The sequence below is a fragment of the Urocampus carinirostris genome, chromosome 9 (genome assembly GCF_059441175.1).
Source record: "Urocampus carinirostris isolate Australia breed hairy pipefish chromosome 9, RoL_Ucar_1.0, whole genome shotgun sequence".
Classification (NCBI taxonomy): domain Eukaryota; kingdom Metazoa; phylum Chordata; class Actinopteri; order Syngnathiformes; family Syngnathidae; genus Urocampus; species Urocampus carinirostris.
Genome location: NC_142357.1, coordinates 14331024 through 14349997, shown reverse-complemented (window position 1 = coordinate 14349997; position 18974 = coordinate 14331024). Strand labels below are relative to the sequence as shown.

The 18974-nt window shown below is 38.1% G+C and overlaps 1 protein-coding gene across 3 annotated transcripts in view; it reads left to right on the top strand.

The window, feature by feature from the left end:
* Positions 1–18974, top strand: part of LOC148359376 (teneurin-3) — a 398357-nt gene that overhangs the window by 277044 nt on the left and 102339 nt on the right. For all 3 annotated transcript variants that reach the window (XM_088344602.1, XM_088344601.1, XM_088344600.1), the window contains exons 8-11: positions 2998–3208; positions 5843–5944; positions 7941–8135; positions 13154–13354. In XM_088344602.1, the coding sequence (XP_088200728.1) occupies positions 2998–3208; positions 5843–5944; positions 7941–8135; positions 13154–13354 (709 nt within the window). The remainder of the gene's footprint in view (positions 1–2997; positions 3209–5842; positions 5945–7940; positions 8136–13153; positions 13355–18974) is intronic.

The following is an 18974-nucleotide window of genomic DNA, read 5'->3' as shown; positions in this document are numbered from 1 at the left end:
TTTAGATCACGGGATGGTGTAATAATAGTCTGTGGTTTGCAATAATCTTTGGTCTGTGCAGCCCTTTGAGACTCTTTGCGATTAAGGGCTATGCAAAAAACATGACTTGACTTGACTTAAAAAAAAACACTGGTCCAAAAGAAATTATAAACTACTAAAACCCACAATAAAGAACAACAGTATCAATTAAAGGCAGCAAAATATACCTGTACTGGAAAAATATAATTTCAATGCCTTTATGAGCCTATGAGAATTTTCCACCAGTTCCCAATATTTTATACTAATAATGTTTTTTTTGACAGTAGGGACAGTGCTAGAATGGCATATTGAATCCATAGGCGCCACTGTGGATTGTTTTACGCTGCTTTCTGTCAAAAAGGGGGAGCTAACATCGACGAGGCGGCACATATTATTTTTGCCTTCCTCTATCACCCTGGGAACAACGAGGCTACTGCTTCTCTCATTTTAGTGGATACTCACAATTTTTATTTATTCATTTTCATATTTGATTGTTGATATGGGTGACTGTTATTATTAAAAACATTTGATTGTGTTTAATAGTTTTGTTTCACATTGTTGATGTTGGTCTTTTTTGCTCACACCTGAAAAAAAATTTTGGAATAACAAAGTTGTTCAATCACATGAGCTAATTTGTAGGTCAAGAGTTGCTTCATTCTTTTTGCTCACACTGTGACACCACACACAGAGTGCAGTTAATCTACGGAGCTGCCGCCAATAAACAAGGCTGTGCTTTCTTGAGTGAACATTGTCAATCCCGGTTGCTGAAGGCAGGCCGACAAAGCTGGAGGCGGCTGTGTTAAACGTGGGAAAATCCTTGTAAACGGCCTATAAAAAGTGTCATATTAAAGCTTTATGAGGCCTAACAAATGATATATAGAGTGAAAACAATCATTCTCTTAAGTTATGTTCAAACAGCATGTCAAAGCTGCATACAATCGGTAGATATTTTGCATGGATTATTCCATAACAAATATGTAGCCTTCACAAAAATGAGCTATTGGCTGCTTAGAATATACCAACAGTAGACGTGTATTATTAGAGTAAGTTGTTTATTGACGGTTACCTCATTGTGTTCATGAGATGTGAGGCATTTTAACCTCACAAGTGCCCTAACAGTCAAAAAGCCAACTACGTGCGACAGCAGTTGCGATTGGCATTTCACTTCTGCCGTCAGGTGTGTGCGGGAACTTTTTTGGGGAAAACAAAGTGGCACCAATCATTTCGACTTTCCTTTAATCCTCAAAGAACAATGACAAGCGGATGCATTTTGGTTCATTGAAGTGGCACCCACTGATGACAACAACACAAAAAGAGACGTCTGTGTTGCGATCTGGCACTGTTCTCCACAGTATGGTGTGACTTGCATTTAACGCGATGCAGCCCTCTTATGTGTTTTCTTCCGGAGCAGTAGTAAATATATGCTTGTCTTCTTAATCGCTATCTGACACTGTGGCAGTCGCTGTTTTAAAAGTCACGTGATCCAAACACACGTGACGTAAACAACTTGATGTAGAGCTGAAAACAGTGCGGCTGAGAACGGCTTTGGGTGTGCAGGGGCACGTCTGCCAAATGTGTCAGAGCTAAATTTTCCATGCGGTTCGCGCCGGTTATGTGCTGTGATTCTCACTTGACAAGTCAAGTCAAGTCAGTTTTATTTGTATAGCCCTTAATCACAAAGAGTCTCAAAGGGCTTCACAGGTTATTACACAGACTATTTTTTCAGACTATTATTACACTATCCCCTGATCTGGAACCAACATGGGGGCAAGGAAAAACGCAAAAACCTCAACATGAGGAAAATGAAAAAAACCTTGAGAAGGGACCGCACGTGTGGTATCCCCCTTCCAGGATTACCAGACAGCAAAGGATGTTGCAATCACAAATAATACTTGTGTTGTCAAAACAATAATTTTCATGTTTTTCTAGTGAATGACATTACATACAGTATTAAGTCTGGATACAACATTAAAATTATCTAGTCTTGTATTTAAAGGTATTCCGCGTTCCTCTCTACAATTATGCACATAGATTCCAGGTGGATATTCCACGCGCCAGGGGACACAGGATATTTAGTCTCAAAGTTAATTGATCTGGATTGTTTCCTCTAGAGGTGTGAAGTCGTTGAAGGGAGAGAAGACTTTCAAAATGGTGAATCTCATCAACACAACATCTAAGGCAGCTCCGAAACAATTGTTCATTTCTGCTTGGAGAAATTTGAACTTTGTTTACCCTGTCACTTGGTGCATGTGAATGTTTTGTTTTGTGGCTTTTCTTTTGTAATTTCCGTCGCATGTGTGGTGGTTGGTATAATATTGTCTGGCTAGCTTTGGGGCTTCAGAGGGCTTCCTGTTCTCTTTTATCCCTAGTGTCAAATCTTGGCTGGGCAGTGTGTTGTTTGGCCAGCTCACCTGGCGTTAGCGCTGATTTTGCAGTGTCCTTTGGTGTTTTTCCCGCCCGGCTTTGCGTTTGTCGCTGTAGCCGTTATTCGTTGTTGGGTCCCGATTAGTTGGGTTGCTCACTATAGTTTTTTGGTTGGTTAGCATCGCGTGTTTTTGCTGAAGTCATAGCCGCCTTCCGTTGATTAGTTGTGTTTAGCCCCCGTTACCTCTCCATGTGTTCTTTTTGCACACAACACATTCTCCACAAAAACTATCAAAACATGGCTTAAAACACTCATAACCTCTTCAACTAATTAACACGTGAACCAATATGGTGACTGGCTTGTTAAGGTGCCGGTATTATTCACTTGACGTCACATTCCAGGAAGACAAAGGCGAGACAGGTTGTTTTCAAAATGCTTTATTTCGGTAAAGTTATTGTATTACACTGATGAAATGTATATGTAAACGAATATGTATATATTGTGCAAAATATATTATGCAAAATATATGTACTATTTCCTTAGGTTCTGCATGTTTTTAAATTTGGGATTATCTTTAGACCATGCCTGAATCGGCCATGTGTGTTTTTCCGCAGTATGACTTTGTGGAGCTCCTGGATGGCAGCCGTCTTATCGCCAACGAACACCGGGCCCCCAGCGAGCCAGAGAGGGGAGCTCGCCTTGAGCACCAGGTGGTGGTCCACCAGGCGGGTTTCATTCAGTACTTAGACACCGGAGTTTGGCATCTGGCTTTCTACAACGATGGGCGCAGCGTAGAAACTGTGTCCTACAACACCATCATCCAAGGTAGGAACCCTCAAAAACAACAAAATATTTGAATATGTTTTACATTGTTATTTTTTTAATACATTTAAAAGATTAACTAAATATGCTATCTAGGTTTTCTCTGAATGGTAGTAGTTTGTCGTTTGTCTACGTAATGGCTTTATGAGCCGGATCTTGAAAGGGAATAACAGGACCCAGTTCCCCACAAATCAAAATCGGATTCCTTTCTCTCTTTTTATCTCTTGTGTTTGGTCAATAAATATTTTTTTCCCATGGTTTCTTTTTGTTTACCTTAGATTCGTTCAGTATATAAATGGTTGGAATTGTTTTCTATTTTTCTTTTTTTGTAGATCTGTAAATAATGCAATTGATGTTTCCTGTGTTTTTCAGGGATAATGTGTTTTTTTCAATTAGCTTTTGCCCTGGAACATAAAGTTTACTTTTGTATCTTATTGTGAATTTGTAGTTGCACTGAAAAGTCAATGTTTACATTTTGTTGTGTGATGTTTTTTTTCTCACAGATTCGCTTGAGTTGCTTGACTTTAAAGTTGCTTATCATAGAAAGGTTTAATTAATTACTAGTAGTCAAAAATTCCCCTAGAGTGAAAAAATACATGTCAAGTCAAGTTATTTTTATTTGTACATCCCTTAATCACAAGGAGTCTAGAAGAGGTGCACAGAACACAGTCTATTGCAAACTACATACTGTTATTACACCATCCCGTGATCTAAAACCTACACGAGGGCAAGGAAAAACCCAAAAACCTCAGCATGAGAAAAGGGAGAATGAAAAAATCTTGACGGCAAAGGAGCATGCCCTGGCAGCAATAACATTAACAAAAAACTAAATCAAAACTAACATATAAAGATATTAAAGTATACAGTAAAATCAAAATAAAATCATAAAGATGACCAGATTGCAATGGATGTAGCATCAACAAACAATACACAAATATAGGTCATTTATAAGCTATAAAATGTGTGTTTTAAACCTAGATTCAAAAGATTGCAGATCGAATCTCGGAGGGCAGCGTATTCCACAGCACCGGGCCCCAAATGGAGAAAGCTCTCAAACCTGCGGATCTCTTCTTGGATTTTGGGATCACTAGTAGACCAGCATCTTCAGAGCGAAGGCCGCAGACCGAAAGATATGGGAAAAATAAATCTGAAAGATCTGAGGGAGCGAGTCCATGCATGATTTTCTATAATACCAACAGAACCTTAAAATCACATCTTAAGCTAACAGGGAGCCAATGCAGGTTAGCTAAAATAAGGGTAATGTGATCAAACCTTCTTGTCTTAGTTAAAAGCCTCGCTGCATCTTTTTTTTTTTTTTAGAATAACGGATTTTTTTAGATACATTTTAAATTCATCATTTTGTGCTTAGTTTTCGTGATTTTTCTTGTTTTTCCTATTTCTTTTAATTTCTAGTTTTTTTTTTTTTCTTTTTTAGTTCATCTTATTTAATTCTTTTTTTTTAATTGTATTTAGTTTAATTTCCCCCTTTTTGTTCAAGTCATTTTTTGCATTATGCTCCATAAAAATTAGTTAAATGTGGATCAAAGCAACAAAAACAAACTAAAGTGCCGTGCCGGTTCCCTAAAAAAAGCGTTATTTTTGAGCTGTATTTCATAAGCACATTCCAAGTCTCATTAACCTCCCAACATGCAAAAGAACACGACCAAAATCCTCCCTGTTTACTCCAGGTTTTTCTGGCGAACGTGGCTTTTCCAGCTTCACCTGCGTGACAAAACACAAGCCAACTAGATTAAGACAAGGAGAAGAACAATTCCTCCCGCCTCACAAACAAGTCGATCTTTCAGCCTTTTTTGTGCAACCTTGCAGGCAGAAAGGCTTGTTCTTTGGAGAATCGCTGATCATCGGCTGCCGAGCAATAATAAAGGCCATGCATGGGCATTGATTCATGGAGTCAAACAACTTGTAGGCTTTAGAAAAAGGTTGGAGATTACATTTTTTTCTTTTATTTCCTTCAGGGGGATGACTTTCATCGATTCGGTACTGCCAAATATGAAAGTATTGACGAACCTGGTAGAAATTGCTGAGGTCCACCTCTAGCTATAAGGAACCTCCAATACAATCCAAAAGAATAACCTCCCCGAAAATCAAAAGTTTGCCGTCTTCAAACTTATCAAAATGACGGCCATTTGGGAGGCTGTCAAGCAAGCACAACCGATTCTTTCCCTGTAGGATGTGTCAGATTAACTTCAAGTCAAAGGACTTAGAACATTCGAGAGATTTCTTCACATGGATTGATGATCAGGCCGTTGGGCCGTGATAACAGGATAAAAAAGGAGCAGATGCTGAATAATAAAGAAGGAAGTAAGAAGTAAGAAGGCCAGGAAAAACATGTTGAGGAAAATTGAATTATTTGCTCTAATTTAAAATGCCTTTTGTATCTTTTCTTTGACGGGTGCCAGTAGATACGTTATGGAGGCTTAAACCTTGGTGGAATGGATGCACGTTGCCTTACACAAATAAGGGGATGCCTTGTAGGGGGGCACTTGGGCTTGAGTGGGGCACAGCCTGCTGATGAAATGTGCACTTGTCAAAAAGTTACTTTAAAAGCCATCTCGCCCAGATTTGCAGCAGGGTGACAGTGGCGTGATGCGTTATTAATAGTATGACTTCCCGCAGAGTCTGTCAGCGAGTGCGCACACAACTGCTATGGGAACGGCGAGTGCGTGGCGGGCTCCTGTCACTGCTTCCCGGGATTCATTGGGCCGTACTGTTCCAGAGGTAATTATCTATCTTTTAAGTGTGGGAATGTGTGTGCGCACCAGTGTACTCAACAATATATAGAATATAACAATATATAAAAATCTGTCAAATACATAGACCAGACCCTCACATCCGTAATGTCAAACTGATTAATACTTTAAACTACTCAAATTCATCCTTTTTTAAGTAAACTAAGATACTTGTTAAATGAAAAAAAAAAAATCTTTTAACATATCCCTATAAGTTGAGCGTATCGTACAAAACAACCCCAAAAAACTTTTTATTTCAAACAAGAAGAAACAAAATATTATGTCAGAACCTAAATAAGTCTGAAGGAATGTATATCCAGCTTTAGGTAAGATACTGAAAAAAAAGTAATTTGTTAAAGTTACTAGTTACTTTTTTTTAAAAAGTAATTCAGTTGCCCGTAAAGAGTAGTTTTGAAAGTCACTATCTAGTTACAAATTACCATATAACTTGAAAGCTGAGCCCTAATACTGCTTTAAATGGCCACATGATAAAGTAAAAATTGGCTAGTGCAACCTTAGAAGCTTGCAAATGAACACTACAGACACTCCATATCCATTTTGCCTCAGAGAGTAAGGCCACTTGATCTGCTTCTTGAATTCTGGGTACTGCCCAAGCTATTTTTTTTTCACCAAGCATGATGTATTGCAAACATTTTACAAAGACCAAAATCGTTCGCACATCTACTGATAATTCTGTGCCCGCGTTTGTCCGGTTGATTTACCGCTGGTTTGTTGTTCTGTCACAGCCCCTCCCCATACGCTTTCTGCCATTTGCTACTGATGACCCATAACCAAATATGCATATATTAGCTGACCCCCTGATTTCAATATTTTCTTTCTTAATTGTAAATTTGCCTTCATGAAAGTTTATATGGTTGAGAGTAATGCTGCTTCTTATACCCTGTCCTTGAGATGGCCTTGCCAAAACTGTTCAGTTGTATTTTGTGGGTAAATATAAACATGACCACCCTTCACAGGAGGTTGCTGGCGGTCCGAGAGTTGCATGAGACATATGCTCAATAAAGTGAAAAGAGAATTTGTAGCAGGGCCAGCTTGATCAAATGTTGAACGATTTTAAAATGATGCAAATAGTCGCGTGAACCTAGTTGAACCTACTTGTAAACCTGACAAACATATTTCAATATGATCAGATAAATAAATCTATTCTTTTGACTCTTTTATAACTCTTTAATTTTCAACAGGCAAAAAACATTTATTTTGAAAAAAAATATCCATAACGTGAACATTACATGAAAGAAGCAGGTATTATTCAGGTAGACTCTATTTACATTTGAGCAAAAGATTGCTAAATTTCCTTCAAGGGAAAAAAATAGCAATTCTTTATCCTAATTCAACTGAAATTCTCTTTTCAAAATAAATTGCATTGAAATACATCCATCCATCTATCCATCCATCCATTATCTGCACCGCATTGGCCAGGGAACACCCTGAACTGGTTGCCAATGCAGTAAAGTGCAAACCTCTATCAACCAAAAACTTACTTTCAACAAGAAGTACTGACTGAGTTATCCTGACTACAAGCTGCTTCTCACTGTAAGCTGTACCAAATACATTTTTTGAAACAAAACAAAACAAAAAAACATTGAGTTCATACATAAGCAATACATAACCAATACCTGGGTATAAGCCGGACTTGCCCATGTTAAAACACAAGATATTTACAAAGAAATGCGGAACACATAAAGAGTTTTCAAAGTTTTAGGGAATAGACACAAAAATAGAACAACACAAGTGGAATAGCAAAATAAAAAACACAGCAGCAACAAAAGTAAAATAGTGCTAAAAACGGGAAAAAAAATGCACATATTATCCGCATCTCTGTACAAAACAGTATTATAGTTATCGTCCAGAAAATAAACATTTCTGCAGGTAAGATTTGGCTCGCGGGTCTTGACTTTGACATAAGTTGTGTATACATTTGACTCAGGTAAGACTCAAAGAACTTATTCTTCAATCCCTCCCAGCTGCCTGTCCTGTCCTGTGCAGCGGAAATGGGCAGTACACTAGGGGGCGCTGTCAGTGCTACAGTGGCTGGAAAGGTACAGAATGTGACGTAGCCTCGGGCCAATGCGTCGACCCTCAGTGTGGGGGCCACGGGGTCTGCGTGGCAGGAAACTGCGTGTGCAACACCGGCTGGAGAGGAAATAACTGCGAACAAGGTAATATAGTTTTGTCTTAAAATATGCACATTTTGGATGGATTGCACCTATTTGTACGTTTTGAATGCTCAATGCCTTATCTACACCCGCAAAAAAATTGAATGCATACAACATTTTGAGTCGCGGGCCGCATTGAGTCAAAACAAAACAGGTGAGGGTCTGGGTTACAAGGAGACAAACGATTGATTAATTGGATATTTGTGATGGCCTGATGAAGTTTAGTAGACACTCAAAATAAGAAGAGACTACAAACTTGCAAGCCTCAAGATAAGAAATTCCAACCTGTTTGAAAAGCCCTCCCCTGAGCCCTTTATTTTTATTGAATCTCTTAGGTTAAAAAATCAGATAACTCCTAAAGGATGTGGATATCAAAGAACAGCAACATGGTTGGCAGTTAGTGACAATGATGTAAACAGTTCATAATGGTCAATACCACAAACAACATGGCACAGTAATAGTAAGAATAATGAACTGGCATCGTATACAATCGCCTTTGCAAGTGTCCAATATTAAAAGCAAAATGATGCCTCAGCGATACGAGAGGAAAAAATAATAAAGCAGGCTTATCCAATATTCATCATCTTTATGCATGTATGTAGACATTTATGTTAATATGTTATATGTCATCTTGCATTTGTTTATAAATGGACCATTTCATCTAACTTGTTTTGAAACATTCGGGTTCAAAGCAAAGTAATATATTAGCTCCCTGTTTCAAGCACAACATTTGAAAAACTCAATATAAAAGATAAAGCTAGCTCAAAATTGTTATTCTTGCATGATATTTAATGAATATCTTGATGAAAAAGATCAAGAATAGCATGTATAGCCAGCTATTTGCACATTGGCCTTGAGCATAATGGACACCAGGAATAAGAGTGGCACAACATTTCAATTAGTAGTACATTTTTGACATTTAAAGTATATATACTATTATATTTTGACCACATTTGTTTGGCGGGCCGGATTAAAAAGCTTGGTGGACGCATGTGTCCCATGGGCTGTGTCTTGCTGACCCCTGAGAGAGAGAAAAAACATAATTCATTAAAAAAACAAAAACAAAAAATGGATTCAAACAATGAGCCAAAATACACAAAGTATATTATAAACGAGTATATTTTTGAAACAGAGAATTTTGCATTTATTTTACATTGCATGAGGTTGACATATTTGTGGGGTTTGCTACTAGGGTACCCCCGAAAACAAAAATGCAATTAGTAGTACTGCTTCAGGGTTCCCGAGGATTCTCGAAAATTCTTAAAAGACATTGAATTCATTATTCTAAAAATAAGGCATTAAGTGGCATCAAAACGGCTTAAATCCAATTTTCAAAAGTCCTCAATATGTGAACACATTTATAAGATTTCTTTTAAAAAGATTTTGTGATATTTATCAATTGTCTTTACCGATTTACTGGCAACATGGCGTGACTTCAATAACGGAACTATCAAAACGGGGATGTGGTTTCAATCAGGCCTTTCAGAGCAGATGCATTTCTTAGGTCTACCCACAATACACATAGCAAATTCAGACACATAAATTTACTTTGGACCATTGAAAATTGTACATTTGATGATAATTTTTTTAGCGTTTCAATTGTGAGGGGAGGGGGATTTAGGGGGTAGATTTGGTCTTGAATTTCATTTCAAATTGCATTAAAAACATCATAACATCTTGAATTTAACTTGCCTTAAACTGTAGTAACCCTGTGGTGTGACTGTTACACATATTATAGTATTTTGTCATTTTGATTGGATGGGCCGGGATAAAAAAAAACCTGACAGGATTCATGTGGCCTGCGGGCTGTGGTTTGCTCACCCCTGGCGTAATGTATGTAATAGTGATCACAGTCCATTTGATGGATAAGAAAAACCGACATTTATTTTGAGATGAGTGTTGTGAAGTTTGGAAAGCGCTGCTCCCATAGACACCAGTTTTCAAGTCGGCCGAGCATAAAACGCTTCGTATGTTGTTTCGGACACCCTTTTTAATAAATTAAGCCGGGCAGGTAATAGACTCAGACATCGGCGAATTTTCCCGTAGACCGTTCCGATCAATCAATCAATGCCGTCATTTACTAGGGGCTTCTTTTCTTTCTCTCAGGGCCGATCCGCTTGGCTGCATTTAAAGGTATTGACTGGCGAGCCGGTCAGAGGCAATTATGGGCTCAGATTTACATGCACGGGTTAGCGACCTCGCATGCACGAAAACAACTGAATAAACCAAGGTTTGCCTTTGAAGGGAAAATGGAAAGGACTTTTATATTGGCTCTTGTGGTTTGCCGGTGAGTGCCGCAGGGCCTGCTAAGGAGTAGGCTGACAGAGAGCCTATTAGTGTACATCTGGATGAATAAACATATCAACTGGATGAAAGTACTCGCCTCTCTTTGTCAACATATTTTAGCAACTTAGAGTGCATTTAAACATAATACATGCATTTCAAATCAAAGACTACACATTTTTGTCAATGTCAAAGTTAGTATTTCTTTTCATAAAAACGATCTAAATTTTGAGCCTTAACCACGGTTAATCTCTTTTCCTAAACCAACAACGGTACGGATTGAATATCTGATCCGCTTTACCTTTTTTTGATACCTTGCTGTCATGGTTATGGAAAACTCCATTTACCTTTCATTTAGGTCAGAAACCTTTTTTTTTTGTTTTAAAACATTTTTGAAAATGCACCAAAGGGCCACACGGAGCACCAAAGACCCTCATGTGGAGAAAGTTAAGCGGAGGGAGAGATCGAACTTTGTTGTCAATAGAAGGAATATTTCTCTGTTTAGCCACACAAAATGCAGAACACAATGCACAATGAAAATCTGTGAAGTAGGGAAACAGCAATAATTAAACTATGATACAGCAAGGGATTGTGTTACGTTCATAACACGGTTATCACTATTTCCTGTACAGAGTGATTGAAAAGTAACGCCCCATTTAAAAATACCGTAGTTATTCAAGTATATCGCAAACACACGTTTTTAAATAGAAAACAGGAAAATAATTCTAAATTTGGCTCTGTGTTATAAATGAGGACTGGTGTGACATGCTTGTATGTACTTTGGTGGTACGTGACGGTATTTCCGCAATGATCAGTCAAATATATCCCTAATCCAAAAACATTCAATGCAACCACATATATTGTCCTACAAGACAAATACCATACATGTTTAGTTACAATACACACACCATTTGCTGAATTGGTGTGTCGGACAATATTAAATACTTTATATTTATGTAACATGGAGTTCTTCCACTCTTTAATAGTTTTGTTTGTGAATGTCTAATGGCTAAAAGCCTAATATCCTAGAAGATGAATGGGTCGTTGTGGTTCATAGAAAGGCCGACCACAAGTCCTTACTTGAGCCTGGCAACTTTTTTCTCTGTTCTTTGTTGAAAGAGCAGGTTTACTCAACCAAGCCATTATATTTGGAGGAACTTAAAGGGCAAAATATGTTGATCTGATTTCTAAATGACTTGTGCTGGCGGCAAAATCTGGTGACAATAATACATTTTATAAGCCGTACTATAAACCGCCACCCCAATTTTTTTGTAATGTATTTGTTTTCATTTGTAAGGCTCATCAGACTATATAGCGCATGAATTTAATACTATTGTAGAGGCTAGGCTTGTACGAAAACAAAAAAAATGGGCTATTCACAGTCAGAATTAATATCGCTGATGAAAATTGCAAACAATTCCATAGAAGTGCATACCATTGAATGCAATTTTAATATAATCCAGATGCCAGCGTGGATTATGTTCTGTCCTGGTCACAATACTCTAAGTCTAAGCAATAATTTTAACCCCAAGGGCGTGGAAAACTAGTGAAAAGGCATTTGGTCTTAACTCATCATCCCACTATTTTCAGTCACGGTTCCAAATTGTTAATTTCATTGTTTGATAAGGCAGAGAGAATAGTGTCAAAAATGAAACCAATCCGTGGTACAGCCAACTTGTCTTTGTGAGACGCATGAGATTCTGGTATTCTGGGAAGTAATTAGGTTGTTCTGAACTGAGTGAAGAGTACAACATTGTGGGGAGTAATTCAGTCATACTTACGTTGATCACTTACAATGCTTAGTTTGAGCTGAAAAAAAAGGAAACAACTTTCTCTCTACTCTCAAATATCTGGTACCTTGAGTAAAATTAGCTTGATAATGAGATCATGCCTAATGCCTTTTTATATGCCATCTGTATCTGTAGGGATCCAGTGGATGGTGACCAGTGTAATCCATGCCACACTCTGGGTTTAATTTCTGTTGAATTCAAAACTATGCAATTGTGAACAACTATCCGTAACCTTAGTGTCGTGGTGGTTAAGAATCGGTGCTGTTACCATACGTTCCAGTTTGATCCCCGTTGATACCCCTGCTATGCAATGTAGTCAGTGATAAAATTAATTGAGTCATCAATGATTGCACTAACATTGAAAATAATTTTAAATTTCACATTTGAGATGCAATGTTCATGATGCTTACATTTCTGGCCAATTCGGGGGTTTTGGCTATGCCTTGTAGACTAAAAAATACGATACTTTCTGCTCGTATTCATTACCTCAGGGGGATTATTTTATGGTCATTTTAACACAGGTAAATTACTCTCCAGTCACTTTGTGGTACGGACCGGATACTCAATGAACTTAACGTACATTTTGTTCGCACTGCAGTCAATTCACAGTTGTAAATTACCGATTTTTAGACCTCTATAGGAAGAATCTGCAATTTTCAGTAATGCAGACCTCACACTCATCTTCTGTGCAAAGTAGTGTATTACCGTTAGAGAATATTTCATCAGGGCGCTAATTATGCTCTTTTTCTGAACGATTTTAATGGAATGTCATAAGACTGGCAGTACAAAAAAAGGTCAAGTCGTTTGAGCGTTAGTATATAGCGGGAACTGATGGTGAGATTGAAAGAACTCTTCAGCGGCATGTGGCAGTTCACTTCAAGTTGAAAAAAGTCTTGAACGCAACTAACAAAAAGTGTTAAAGTAACAGCACTGATTGTGTGTTCTCAGTGGATTGTGTGGACCCAAAGTGCTCGGGACATGGCACTTGTCATCACGGCGAGTGCCATTGCAACCCGGGCTGGGGCGGACTCAGCTGCGAAATCCTCAAGAGCACTTGTCCGGAGCAGTGCTCCAGTCACGGCACTTTCAACACCGACTCAGGGGCCTGCGTTTGCGAGGACAACTGGACCGGCGCTGACTGCTCCATAGGTCAGAACCACTTGAACCACAACACACTTTCTGTACACATGGTTATTTGCACAAAGGTCATTTACAAAGTAAAACTGGGTTTGGAAGCTAAATTTAAGACAAACATGCTCATGCTAGTGATACAGTAGGCTCTGGGGATAAGACATTAATCCTTTCTGAAGAGGGGATTGGAAGGTGACATTTTCTGTAAGTGCAGTATCTAAACCTATGGTAATTTGTCCCAAAACCCCTGGTTCCCCAGGTAAAGGAATTGGACAGAGGGCCGAATAAAACATTTGGCTACAAGCCAGGGGTAGGACTAATGTAATGTTAAACATTTTTAAAATGACAAAAACAGTTTTGTGAACCTTATTAAATCTATGAACTCGTAACAATCCATCCATTATCTGCACCGCTTATTCTAAGTGGGGTAAGGGGTGGAGCCCATCCCAGCTGTCCTTAGGCAGTGGGCAGGGGACACTCTAAACTGGTTGCCAGCAGGGCAGACAGAGACATACAACATACTTTACACCTACGGACAATTTGGACCAGCCAATTTACCAAACATGCGAGTTTTTGGAAATGTGGGAGGAAACCAAAGTGCCTAGAGGAAACTCACGCAACCACGGGGAGAACATGCAAAATCCACACATGAAATCTGATAGCTGGGTTTAAAACCTTGACTTAAGGACTTTACCGTGGATACACGCTAAGCGCTCAAACTTAACAAGTATATCCCAATATATCAAATAAACAAAACATTATTTTCTCATGGCTCATTCGGTAACCTCGAGTATCAAACAGGATCAAAAGACCAATTCCCTTGATATTAAAGTACACATAACATTAAAGAATATAATTTAGTGCCCCCTTGTGGTACAAAAAATATTGAATTAAATACTAAGACAAAAATACCTGAACTATCATACCAATGTGATTTTGTAATGACAAATCATAGGTCAAAAAATTTGTATTTATATTTCTTAGTGGAATCTCTACCTGAGGTCGCTGCCGTGTTTGGCAACTTGCTGCTATGCTGTGCACTGTGGCACTGTTTTTTTTTTTTTTTTTTTATTAAACAATACATTGCCATCTAGTGGTCAAATATTACACACTGTGGCTTTAAATAACATAAACATAAAAAAATCAGTCACCATGAGTTGTCAAAAGCTTCTACTTTAGCAAATTGGGCTGAATTTATTGCAATTTTAAAAAAAACAATAATAATTACAATATTCTATCAATCAGTCAGTCTAAAATATTTTTAGAATATAATTATATTTCAATACAATGAGTGTGAAAACAACACTTACTTCAAGGAGACTTCCTGGTGTATGATACAACAATGAAGATCATCTGAGGGACACGTCCATCCCACGGGCCTTAAATTTGACATATGTGCTGTTGAGGGATAATATTTCTTCCGAATTGTGATATAGGTAAAACAAATGAAGATGAGATTTTATTCAACTATTCTTGTTAATATGAGGTTCAGAACAAGAATGCATGGTTCCAAAAGTGAGCAGACAAAGCGGATGACAATGTATTTTATACCAAAGGGGTATAATATGACAAAAATTTAAAAAAAGAGGAATTCGAAAAATCCATTGTTCACAACAGCCCTTTGTCTAGACCGGGTCTGGAAAGATCTGACAATATCTAAAGCCTTCTCCTAACTGCAAACTAAAAACACCACTTGAAACATTGCAGACACGAATAACTGAACAACTGATGAATGAATAATCGTGAATTGCATTAATTACGGCTAAATAAGTGACTAAGTTAGAAATGACTGAAATTATCAAAAAAAAAGTGAAGAACTCAATATTATTAGACATAATAACTGTATAAATAAATAAATATGGGAGTTCAGCCAATAGCATTTCAGCATTTTCATGAAACCGTAAAAAAAAAAAAACAATAGCAGAATAGCGTCACAATAGCAGACAGACAATTGCAAGTCATATACACAAAGATTTGATTTAGCAAGTTTTTGGTTACTTTAAAAATATGTTTTCCATGCCGCAGGGCGAGGAAAATACCGTAACCGGGAGGCCGAAAAAAATATTGTATACCACATCGTAACTCACAAATATCGTAAACTGAAAATATCGTGAGCTAGGGACACCGTAAGCCAGTGGTCTACTGTGGTTGGTTGGTTAGATCCCTTAACCATTAGGGTCCTAGGGGCACCATTTCTTGTGGTGTGTCTTGGTCAAAGTACAGCCTAGTGGCAACCATCCCTCTCCAGGCCCCCCAAAAACATATCTTAATATTAAAAATGCTGAAGGTTATTTTTTCTTCTCTTTGCTTTATAGCATCAAAGGGCAGCTAATTACCTTGTGATGCATTTGTATTGCTTTGGTATTTCGCCATTCAACGCTGCACAGTCAAATCAACTGGCAACACATTAGCTTAATTTGTTTAGGTTCCCTTTGATGCCGCCACAAAACAACAACAGATGCCTCAGCCTTAATTAACAGACTTGATAATAAATTACACCACCTTTTTATACAATTTGGGGAGAAACTATTGTACTAGGAACGTAGCACTTTGATTTGCTTAATGGTTATGTGATGTAAAATTACATCCGCTGTATAAAAGATCGAGTTTTGTATTGCATCTTCAAAACCCACAAAAAAAAAACCAACAAAAACAGAAATACCTTAGCACTCAGTGGCATTTTTAGATTGAATTAGTTTAATGGATCTTGCTGTCATCGCCCAAGGTTTCAAAAATTTGTTTGATTTTGGATTACCGTGTTTTCACGACGATAAGGCGCACCTAAAAGCCTTTATTTATTTTTATTTTTTCAAAAGCTGACCATGCGCCTTATAATACAGCGCGCCTTATATATGGAGAAATATTGAGACGCAAGGTCTCGCAACTAAGCCGACTAGATCTTCCCCCATAGGTGAAGTAGTCTGCGGTGTATGCTGGGATGTATATACTGGTGTTTCATTTCCTAACCAATGTGTCAATCATCATTTGAATCGGTCACTATTGGCTAAAGTTATTCGGAGGTAGAGGAGACGGGTCCTTTTTAGCATTTACAGGCTCGCAAAGGCTAAAGCGGGGAAAAACAAAGCCTGCAATTGGCCAAAAAAGATGTGAATCACATGTTTGACTACTGTAGTCTGTATTTGTAATCAGGAAATATGGGGCTAAACAGACAGCTAGCAACAAGCAACGTCCATTGATGCAGATGCTTCTCGGCATATGTTTTCTTTTATTTGTCTGCATTATTGCGTGATTTGGAGTGTGTAAATATTTTCCACGGTTGAATTTACGACACTCACGGATGTAAGAGGACCATGGTTGCGTATTATTTTGAACGTGATGACTGCAATATGACTTTGGTGAGCTTTATGGTCCTTTATAGTGCCTTATAGTCCAGTGCGCCTTATGTATGGAAAATATAGGACAAAAAAGTATTTATGGGGGGGTGCGCCTGATAACCCAGTGCACCTTATAGTCGTAAAAATACAAGACATCTTGTTATCTTGTGGGCCTAACATTGGTACTCAGCTCGTCCACAGGACAACTGGCGTTGGTGGAAGGATGACTGACAATGCCCTATACGTACATTCTATATATTTTTGCACAACCTAATAGCACTTTTTCCCAACACTAAAACTGTAATAAATATCTAAACTCGACCCCACTCATAGTGCAGCAATGTTTTCCATTGTGGAACCGTTTTTCTGTGTTGAACTGACGCCAACTTTAACACAAATATAGTGTTAGCTAAGCAGTTGAACGCCAAAATGTACACCACATTCCAACATTCTACTGCGTAGGATCTGTATTTAGAAACAGAAGGTGTCTCACTGTGACAACAAGTTGTTATTGCAAATGTTCCGGGACCCAATAGCTTCTCTCTCGTCAGGAACTGGTGTCACATAAATATGCCCTTCATTAGGACTGCCGTTATTAATGTTTAGACCACTTGGAATTAATTTGAAAAAAGTGTGACCCATATGTATTTTGCCTAAAATTCGCATTCCTCGCACTTCTATATCCTGCTCAACTTTTCAAATTATTAAACAAACAAAAATGAATCAACCCCCCCCCTTGAAAGCCAGACATGAAAAGACTTTGAACAGCAAAGACAGCTAAATCAAATTATTTCTTCCGTCTTGTCTGTCCTTTCAATGATTAAAAGTCGAGGAATTGATTAATGTGAGCCAGGCCCCGGCTTTATGAATTCCTGATGACACACTTCGCTTTGTTTTCACAACCTTGATTAAATTACATAGAGAAATAAAATATATAATGAAACTTCATTTTACTCATTGTCGGAACTACTTAAAGTGGGTGCAAAGTTGTGACACTTGTGGCACACCGTGCTTGCTATAACGGGGCCAACATATGTTAACAATGCTTTGCCGACAACGTGCATTAATCTTGCGGGACGCGGCATATGTTCTTTCTCTAGGTGTCATCTATGTATCTCATTGGGAAATATGATACAAAGATTTATACAGCCTTACTCACTCCCTGAAAAAAGTCCAATTCATTTTATTTTCATCCTGCTAAAAGAAGCAAGCATTTATTTCCCATCCGAGACTGTTAATTTATCATGGGGGATTACTTTTGAGCATAAGTTGATAGCCTGGTACTGCAGAGGCCAAACCCAAACATCTGGTACGTCAGACTGATTAATACCGACCTGCTTTTTTTCATCAGCATTTTTTGAGCATTTCTCTTAATCTCTGAATTATTTTCTGTAATACAGTGTAGGTCTTATTTGTTTGGAAGAAGATTGCATTGTGATGGAGTTTGATTTCAGTACACCGATCCCTTGTTTATGAACACATTATAGACAAAATCCATGAAGTAGAAACATGTATTTTGTGACTATACTTCCATCCATTCTCTCCACCACTTATCCTCACTAGGGTCACGGGGGTGCTGAATCCCATCCCAGCCATCTTCAGGCAGTGGGCAGTGGCCACCCTGAAATGGTTGTCAGCAGGGCACATAAAGACATACAACCAAATCACATGCTTACTTATACCCAGGAATAATTTGGAACCGCCAATTACCCAATTGAGCTGCTGTGCAGGTTTTTGGAATATAGCATGAAACGGGAGTGCCCGGGGGAAATCCACACAGTCACAGGTAGATGGACTCTAACACTGGACCTCTGCACCATGGGTTGCCGCGCTAACCACTCATCCACTGTGTAACCCTATTTTGTCTCTGTTTTCATACAATTGAACACCCTACAATGCATTGAAATAAAAAAGGCAGTTGTTAAACCAATAAACATACTTTGAACATGTATTATTTTATTTCGGATTACTAACCAATATGCAATGTAAAAAACAAATTGCCTCTTAAGTTTAAATACACTGACCATTTGGAAAGCCAAATAGGTACCCCAATTATACAGGACTGTCTCAGAAAATTAGAATAATGTGATAAAGTTATTTATTTTCTGTAATGCAATTAAAAAAACAAAAATGTCATACATTCTGGATTCATTACACATCAACTGAACTATTTCAAGCCTTTTATTATTTGAATATTGCTGATTTTGGCTTACAGCTTAAGAAAACTCAAAAATCTTATCTCAAAATATTAGAATATCATGAAAAAGTATACAAGTAGGCTATTCAACTAATCACCTGAATCA